This window comes from Ziziphus jujuba, chromosome 8 (assembly GCF_031755915.1).
Source record: "Ziziphus jujuba cultivar Dongzao chromosome 8, ASM3175591v1".
NCBI classification, from domain to species: Eukaryota; Viridiplantae; Streptophyta; class Magnoliopsida; order Rosales; family Rhamnaceae; genus Ziziphus; species Ziziphus jujuba.
This window is the reverse complement of record NC_083386.1, coordinates 24,266,727-24,276,696: the sequence shown is the minus strand read 5'-3', so window position 1 is coordinate 24,276,696 and position 9,970 is coordinate 24,266,727. Positions and strand designations below refer to the sequence as shown.

The following is a 9,970-nucleotide window of genomic DNA, read 5'->3' as shown; positions in this document are numbered from 1 at the left end:
ACTATGAAACCTATGACAGAAACATAAATTTTAATATTGATTCCCAAGATAAAATTTTAATTTTTTTTTTTTTACAGTAAGAAATATACTAAATTAGTTTTCTTTTATGTATAACTTTCATTTTTTTTTTCTTCTATTTTTTTAGTAGATGATATTGAATTAGGGTATTGATTGATTGACATTGTTTTGCATAATGGAAATCAAATGGCCCCTGCTTTCTGGGGAAACCTTTGGTTTATCGAAATTGTAATTTGGGTTTGGAGATGTAAGAAAATCAAAACAAATTATCATTACTCGAATAATATTTCAATAAGCAAATAATTTTTATACTTTCAAGCATTATTTAATTAGCACAAATTGTTGTTGACCTTCATTTGTTTTTTTGTCTATATCTCAGATATATTTAAATATATCTCGAGATTAAAATAATATATTTATTGGACAATGATACGGTGAATTAAGCAGTGGTAAACAGCTTTTATGGAGTATTCGTGAGACGAAGGTCCTTTGGCAGCATGTGCAGCGTATGTACACTCAAATTAAAATATAATTAATTTGCACCACAATTCCCATTCCCTTCTTTGTGTATATATATATATATATAGTTCATTTATGATGCGAACGGTACTCATACAGATTACAATATTGGTGATAGTTTTTCATAATATTGATAACGATTTTCTAAAAAATCGTCATTAATATTATGAAAAACCATCACTAATACTGCAGTTCTCATACAGAACAACCTCACCATAAAATTTATATATATATATATATATATATATATCATAAATTATCAATTAAGCATTGCAAACCTAGCAAGAAAATGCAATAACTATGGTGGTGAAATTGAAGATATCCCAATAGTAATAAGTTCTTGAGACAAATAATTAATGGCACTTTAATTTCTTTGTGGTAGAGATATTGGTGTGGTAGTGAAATTGGTTATAATTGTATTAGGATAGAGATGGGAATGGTTGTAATTTCTCAGTGATTGTAATGGGATTTCCACTTAGAGCTGTGTGTCTATGTCTTTCCACTAATACTTTGATTGTGGATTTGAAATTTCCCATTGAGGTGGGTGTGTTTTCTTTGCAACTTATTGCTTAAATTTCATACTTTTGACAGCATAATTCTGGTGAAAATGATCCTAATTATAACGCAATAAGAATGACATTGTTACTTTATGTGTTGATATATATATATATATATATATTTATTGGAATCACAATATCATGGAAATAATGTTTGTGGTAGTTGTAATATTACCATTATGCATATAATAATGGTTGCAGTTTTTAATCTTTATTATCAAGTTTTAGACATTAAATGATGTAAAAATAAATTAAAAGGTTGTAAATATCTAGAATTAATAAGCAAATTTTTGTTTGATCAGTTTGCTTCTTTTTCTTTCCAAGTCTTTCACAATTATACTTATTATTGGCTACGTTCATTATACAAGGTCCAATTGGTGTCTTGAAATTTTTTTTTAAAAAAAATACAGTACTACTACAGTTTGCAATCTTCCAATAGAGCTCTTCCTACAATTAATGTTACCTTATACATATGGTATACCAAATAATGCACAAATTAAACGATTGGTTATTGATCATCATTGACCTTTCCTGGGGAATTTTGTTCGTTCATCGCTTTTAAATTTTTTAAGCTATTAGATTGTATTTCCAAAGATGTAATTCTAACACGTACTTTTTAAAAACAGGATAAATCTTTATCACAAAGTTCGAAGCAATATTTGTATTTATACAGATGTAAGTATGTATGTGCATATCTTTATATACATATAAAAAAGAATGAGGCACTGATATCTATATGTATTATTATTATTATTTTTTTTTTGGGTGAATATATCTATATGTATTTTGTTGCTTGGTATGGTACGAAATGTATCTTCCTTTAACTTCCTTGCTAACAGAGCCAGAAAAATCTTCCAGTTTCACTTGTAGAGCGTACCAGGCAACAATGCTGGGGGAAAATGCGGCCCAAAATTCATTCTAACAAATTGTCTTTCTCTTGGGCTCATTTCGTTGTGTTTTAACGCTTCTAGGAGGCCTAACTGACTTTCACATGGTGTATTACCAGCAATCCGGACTCATAAACGATGTTATTAATTTGCCTTTTTTTTGTAATTTCTTTTTCGTATCTAAAGTTTTATTGAACTGGATTATTATATTTGATTTAATTGTATATAATTTATTTATTTCAAATATTTTTATTAGTGATTATAATTTGTAAAATATTTTCAATAATTATAAAGTTAAACAAAAAATAAAAAAATAAAAAATATCAAAAAACCAACATAATAATGGTTTTCAACTTAATTTTTATTCTTAACTCGCGGTGATTTAAAATGCCCAATAAAATTTTAATCAACCTTTTAAGTCAGCAGATTATATAAGATTAATTATTGAAACAAAAACATTGACCAAAAGCCAAATGTTACCAAACTACGCTTTGTTAAGCAGATTCCAGACTTGAAAATCTATGCCTCATTGTTTATTAACGTCCATACAAGTTATGTATTTTGCTGAACATTTACTCTAGCTTGTTGCAAAAACTTAGAAAGTTGGTGGAACCGCAGAAGCATGTTTTACAACAATTTGTAATCAAAATAATCAAATGTAAAATCTTATTTTAGTCAATATATACTATAAGAATTGAATATGGCTCAACTAACACTTTTGGAGGACTTTCAATTTTCTAATTCGTAGCACAAGGACAACCCTATTCTGAATCCGGAAAGCACTTTAATCTATGCACTGGCAAAATTTGTTTTGCTACAAAAATAGTTAAAAATTAAATCTTGTAGTTCAATTTATTTAGCATTTTTGGATCATCACAAATAATATTTCTCTCAAAAGTCCACAAGTATTCTTTATTTGTCAAGTATCAACTCTTTATGCAAATAAGAGAACAAAACCCTCGGTAGATGAACATACTCAACCAACCAACAGGGTAGTTACCAAAAAGCATAAATAAATAAATAAAATAAAAATGATAAAGACTAATTATTCATACAAAAGCAAAAGACAAAAATGTACAATAAAAAATTCAAAAGCAAAAGGTCCACAAGATAAATAATATAACTATTATTTGGGGTATATCCATGAACCATTCCATAAATTTAGCAGCAACTGATTGGATCGGTGCGGCCGAAGAGAGAGAGAGAGAGAGAGAGAGAGACGTAGTTTATTAAAGCCAAGTCAATTATGCTTTGGGGTCGGAATTTTTTTTTATTCAAAATTTTATAAGATATTCCAACGGTCGAATGCCATGTCATATCCGAGTAAGAGCGATTTAGTAGAAATATATAATGAATCAAAGTAAAGGGAAGCACATGTAGGCTATGACCTTTTCTTCCATTTTGTATAATATAAACTATATTTTTCTCCAACTTTCAAAATGGCATGTGAATGAGAAAGCTATAATTTTGAAGTTTGAGAAAGCAATTAACAGTATTAGCTACGACTTTCAGATCATCGATTGGTTTTTTTTTTTTTTTTTTTTTTTTTTTCGTTTATGCCTTTTGCAACATTCTTGTTGAGAAGTTAAGGATTGGGAAACCGTATGCAGGCCCAATAAGTGGATATTTCACGAACTAATGGCCCACAGCTAAACTCTTCATAAGATTTTTTTGGGCCCAAATGGAAAACCAAATTTAAATTTGATATCTGTGGATATTGAAAGGTTTAGCACGATGAGGTCTTTCTCATTTTTACCCACAAAAAAAATAATAATAATAAATAAATTAATCCAATGTCATGGTGTTTATGAAACTATGAAATCACTCATTTACAGCTATCAAAGAAAACCAATGTCCTCACAAGCAAGAAAGATGCAATGGACATGGCAGTACAGAGAAGCCGTTTGATTAATGGGACAATTCATGTCGAACCATGAAAAACTTAGATCTGTTATATGAAAAGGAAAACTAATACAAGTTGAGATCTTTTAAAACCATATCCTAATTCTTGGCAGATACACATGTAACTCTCTTTCTTAGCCTTCATTAAATCTGCTTAAAATACCTCTTTCAAGTTTTCAACTTGTTGAAATTTTTTTTTATAGGATTTGTTTTGGTACTTCTTCTTTTGGCTGTCCTATACTATTGGACATGGAAAATATCAGGATCAAAACCAAGCTACACAGCAGAAGTACAAGCTTAAAAACAGAATGCAAATTGCCAACCATTTTTTTTGTTTTTCTTTTTTTTTTTTTGATGAACAGCCAACCAATTGAAATGAACAATAATGATTGATACAAACAATATATCTATAGCTCAGCAGGCATAATTAGAAAGTTGTTCATTGAATTTGGTCGAATGGAAAAGGATGAATAAAGGCTGAATTGAGCTGCCATATCTTAAGGTTGGCTTTAACATTGACTCCGGAGGCATTGTTGAACAAAAAAATCCTCGCTGCACCATAAATTGCTTGCGTAGGATAAACCCTCGATGTGATAACTCTCCTCCCTCCTTGTGCAAAGCTTTCCACTATTGAATGATCAACCTGAAATCCACATTCCAATCATTTTAAATCTTAGATTTTATTTTATTTTTTCAATTTTTTAAAAAGCTAATTTGATTTTCATGATCAATTTTATAAGAGTCTCTTTTCACTTACCAAAACTCTAAAAGAGAGTTTTTCACCATCCACAACAGGAACTTCAGTTCCATAAACCCTTTTCAGAACATCAGGAGCTATAGAAGATCTGTCATTGGAAAAACAAAGTGCTAAGGATTAAATTTTGACCATTTTTGTTTCTTTCCTTCAAAATTCCAAACAAAACTGAAGATTCAAGATATTAACAAACCTTGTTTCGTCCGCGCAGAAGAAAGTAGTGACATCCCCACCAGTTGAATTGTGAAGGCGAAAGAAAATCGGGGTTCGCTCTGATAGTGAGTCGTCCGCGATGACCAAAATGCCAAATGGTCCTAACTTGGTCCTTTCTATAGAACCACGACCACAACCAGTGGCATCGTTCTCTGTTTCCTCTGATTCCAATTTTTCTACTTCAAACTCCGCAAATATGTCTAACTGCAAAGCAAAAACAAACATTTTAGGACCCAACCTTAAAATCTACCTTAATATCTCCCAAAAAAAAAAAATTATGACCCAATTTAGATTTAAGGTACAGTAGCCAAACCTGTGTGGCTGTGCCAATATCAAGTGGCACAACCGAACCGGGTCCAACAACCACCTCGTTGAACTCACTACTGTTCAGTCTCAAGGTCTCGATCTCTTCCACTGGCCATTGAAGTATGTTGGTTCCGGTCTTATTGTCAAACAAAACATTTCTTGGAATTGTCTGTTAAATTTATGCAACGAGAAGTTATCCACAAAATCCAATAAGAAATTATAAGAGTTGTTGTTTTTTGATTTTTTGGCTATATTATTCTGTGCTTGGCTTGTTCTAATTTATCAGGTAAATCTCAATATGAAAGGAAAAATCAAAAAATCAAAAAATGTTTTAAATGGTTTTCAATTTGGTATTTTATATAAAAAAATTTCTTTGAATTTATAGTTATTTGAAATGTGTAAAAAATGTAAATATACCTGTACGGACGCCCAACCCTTTCGGAGGTCATCGGATTCAGTATCAGTTTCATTAATCCAACCCCACAGAATCCTTCTCTCCTTGTTCTGGTCATAAAATGTTTTGGATGCATAGTATCTTCCATAATCCACCTTTAACCCAATGCCCACATCTTCCTTCGGGTTATCGGGTACCCATGTATCATTCCCCGCGTAATAGGTTCCAATTGCATAGTGATCAACTTTTGTGTCATCCAAACTAGCCTTTAAAATGTGCTTAACTCCCGGCGCATTTACGGACGTATCCAAACCCTTTGACCCGTTTGTAGAAACCGGGTAGAAGTCCACACATTCCCACATGCCCGTGCCCGGAACCTCATGCAACAAGTTGTACGAAAGATGATAGTGGATAAAATCAGTAGTTTTGTATACAAGTGATAAGCCTGTTTTATTGATCTTTGATCCAATTGTGATCCGCCATTGCCCATCGGGTCCAATCCATGCAGTGGTCGGATCACGGAAGTCTTTATAGCCAATACCGGGTGGGGGAACCAGGACCGGGTTACCGGAGTATTTGACCCAATCAAGGAGGAGGGGATCAGATAGGTTGGCAGGGTAGGCAAGGTTTTGAACCTGCACAGTTGTATTGGTGGATCCAGTATAGAGCATTACAATTTGGCCATCAGGGAGGATGGTGGCTGAGCCGGTCCATACGCCGTTGATATCATACCACCGATCAGGAACCATGGCGATCGGGAGGTAGAGCCAGTGGATCAGGTCCGTTGATACAGCGTGGCCCCATGTTATGTTGCCCCACACGGCTGAATCCGGATTGTACTGGTAGAACAGGTGATACCATCCCTTGTAAAACAATGGACCTAAAAAAGAAAAAAACCATGCAATATTTTGCCCCAATCAACAATCATTTTGTCACATTATAAAGAAAAATCAATGATTTTATAGGTCATTTTTTTTGGTAATGATCATTTTATTCTTTTTTTTTTTTTTTTTGGGTAAATAGATCATTTTATTCTATTAGTAGTATGCAGATTGGTATATTTGATTTTGGACATTAAAAAGATAGGTATTTCGGCAGGAATGCCAAACTAATATTTCACCTACTAGTCAGAGTCTCTCTTCTCTTATGCTTTCATTTAGCTAAAATAAAAGCAAAAGATATAAGATTTCAAAAGAATAAAGATTAAACATGCATTTTGATATGTTCATAAAATTATGCCAAAAAAGAAAAAAACGATTTTAAACCATACTAGAATTACTCCAAGAAAAGGCACTAAGTAAGGAAAAAAAAAATTCTAAATAAATAATTTTTCAATAGAAACTTTTTTTTTGGGGGGGGGGGGTAAAATTTTCAATGGGAACATACTAACCATAAACAGGAAAATTTTCTTATTCATGTGGACTTTTTTTTTTTTTTTTATTATGAAATCTCCACATTAAATTTATATCCCACTATAATACGATGAAACAAACCAACAATTAAATCATAAATTTAAGTAGATAGGAGAACTTTCTTTTGAATCACTCTTAGAGCCCCTTCCAGACTTCTACCTAATTGCACCATGTTTGGTTAGGTGGATCCAGGCGCTAGTAGATGGCAGTGTGCGTAGATGACTATATTTGTATAAAATGCCACATGGCTAAGTTTTATTGGCTATTATCTCTCAGGTCAAGGGTATAGGTGGGCCCTTTTGCTTCTGAGGCAGTTTCCTTCTCTGATTGGTCGACAACTCAGAAAGCAAAAAGCCATTCTACAAAGACCAATCGATTATGCACTAAATTATTGACACAAACAGAAAATTTTAGCGAACCAATTATTTGCAATCTTTTGGCACAAAGTCGCACAGACCCATGTCTTGTTATCTAGTCCAATTTTTCCGTCTTCCTAGCTATCCAAATTTATTTATTTTTTATTTTTTCAAAAAAGGGAAAAAATAAATATATAAACAAATAAATAAAACAAGGTATGTTATATATTAACATCCTAATACATAATTTACCCAAAAAAAATAAATTTTCCTAATGCATTGGTATATCTTCTTTCTTTTTAGACATAAAAGATAAACGAAAGAATATACTACATTGGAGAAACGGTACGAAACAAAAACATAACAAATTGGAGGAACTGTACTAAACTATTAACTTCGTAGTTAGTATTCACTTTTTGTATTATATATGTGAATTTTGTGTTTAATTAAGCATGCATCTTTTTAATTTTGTCTGAACAGATTCTGCTAATAAAAAAAGTTACCAAAAAAAAAAAGAAGGGATTTCGTAAGAATCACTTACCATCAGGATCTGAAGCAGAGCCAATCGGAATTCCCCCACCAGAGAAAAAAAGAAGTATGACAATGAAGTATGATTAAGCACCATTGAAACAAAAATAACAAACACAACAAGTTCTCAATATTTTGAAAGCAATAAAAGATTGATGTGGAATTCAGAAAGTACTCAATCATAAAGCAAAATCTTACCTACCATTAAAAGCAAAAAAAGAAAGAAAATAAAATTTAAGAGGCAGAAAACAGAGTTTTTTTTTTTTTTTTGGAGGGGTTAGACCTACCATTCATCCAATTCTTCTCTGGTTGAAAGTGGTAAGATGTTCTTTGCCAAGAAAACATAGCATTTGTCCAATTGTAAGAAAGTTCATCGGAAAGAGATGGGTTCGATTTCGCTGAGACACCTTGTGCAACCCCTCTAGGCTCTGAAAACGACGTAGTATTTGTAACCAATGGTACTGAACCGTCTTTTTCAACCGGTTTCTGGGAAAGTTCTTGGCTTTGGCTAAGAATCAATGCCACCAAAGACATGAGAAAAACGACCGAAGCAATTACCAAAGCACAACCCTTTAGGGTTCGCCTACGGGTCACCGGAGGTCCGGCGACGGAAGGGTATTCCGGCAAGAGAGTGTAATGTGCTTGTTGAGTATCACGGAGGGATTTTTGGGCATCCATATTTTAATGAGTGTGTATATGAGGAGTGAGTTGAAAAAAATAAAAAAAACAATGGTGGGTTTATAAAGAGAGAAAAATAGAGGAAGAAATCGGAGACCCCATTAGCTGCTTTCTGGGTTGTGGTTAGGGTGGGGGTGTTTTTGTTTTTATGGAGTTTTTTTTCACTGATTTGAGAATGGAATATTAGCGAGGATTGGTTGTTGTCCAATTTAACCGGAGAGAAATAGAAGGAAAGAGGGCAACTCATGTGGGTACACTGTATAGTGAATACGACAGGACACATGAAGCCTAAAGGAAAATAGCATGGCATTTGGGTTTTTTTTACACAAATTGATGTTTATTAGTTCAATTAGGAAATCAGTACGATTTCGGTTAAGATGTTGTAAGTATGCTTTTGGTCCTCTTGGGGTTAACCTTTACTATTTACTATTTAATTTTGGTTAGAAACTCTTTGCACGTCTCAAAAACTATTTAAATATTCTTAATTCAAGGGTTTTACTCTTCATGTATCTTTATGTATTATCACGTTCTTAGTATTTAGTACTTATCGCATAAGCATCTATAGAATTTATCGTATAAGCATTCATCTTAATTAATAAAATTAGGGATTTGTTCATTAGAAATTTTTCGTATATATATATATATATATTTTTTTTTTTGAAAAACAGTGGAGGGTTTAAATTACTTGTATGATGGCAAGAATTTGGTGTCTAATGCAGAACAGTCTTCGATAATCTTGACTGTTAAAAAGTCGACCGACCACTCAACTTTTTATGAAGTTGCTGTTGTGGTTAATTCATGGAATTTCAATTAAGAAAATTGAAAATTCCTTGGAAAGATTTGTACACTTAGAATTAATTTTCATTCACGTGTTTTTTTCCACCTATACTTCTTGAGATTTCCTAATCTTCTAGTCAACCTATTAAACTAATCCCTGTCACTAACAAATCAGATATGATGTGTGTTGAGAATATAATTCACTAGAGAAAAAAATTAATATGTATATAAATATATATATATATTTTGGAAGGAAACAAATTTCTATATTTTAAAAGACAACTTTTATTTGGTAATTTTTTTTTCAAACTTATCGTTGAAAAATAGAAAAAAAATTATGACAACTAATGTATTCTGAATATTAAGGTGGTTACCAAAAATTACGGTGAAGGACGTGAAATTTTCAAATTAATTATTCTACCATAAAAAGTGCTGGTCGATCTTTATATGGTAGCTCCTTTAAAAAAAAAAATCAATAAAAAAAAAAAATGATGGTAGCTTGGGTCAGTTTTCTAAATTTTTTTCCCCCTAATTTGGTAGGTATTTTTATCATATCAATTTATAATTATATCAATAATTATTTAATATAAATATTTTTACAAATTAGAGAATAAAATTTATAATTCAATACCGAAGATATTGGAACCTTTTTTTTTTTTTTTTTCTTTT

General features: G+C 31.9%; 1 protein-coding gene across 2 annotated transcripts; it reads right to left on the bottom strand.

Annotated features, from left to right (window-relative positions):
- Positions 1-3,909: 3,909 nt before the first annotated feature.
- LOC107414286 (acid beta-fructofuranosidase 1, vacuolar) lies at positions 3,910-8,733 on the bottom strand. 2 transcript variants are annotated; one of them, XM_048469801.2, is made up of 7 exons: positions 8,134-8,733; positions 7,860-7,868; positions 5,574-6,430; positions 5,164-5,325; positions 4,831-5,054; positions 4,641-4,728; positions 3,910-4,526 (listed from the first exon to the last, which is right to left on the bottom strand). In XM_048469801.2, the coding sequence occupies exons 1-7, from the start codon at positions 8,522-8,524 to the stop codon at positions 4,323-4,325; spliced, it is 1,935 nt and encodes a 644-aa protein (XP_048325758.2). In that variant the 5' UTR covers positions 8,525-8,733; the 3' UTR covers positions 3,910-4,322. The 2 variants fall into 2 exon arrangements, with proteins under 2 accessions (XP_048325758.2, XP_060675939.1); XM_060819956.1 differs by lacking the exon at positions 7,860-7,868.
- Between the last annotated feature and the right edge of the window lie 1,237 nt (positions 8,734-9,970).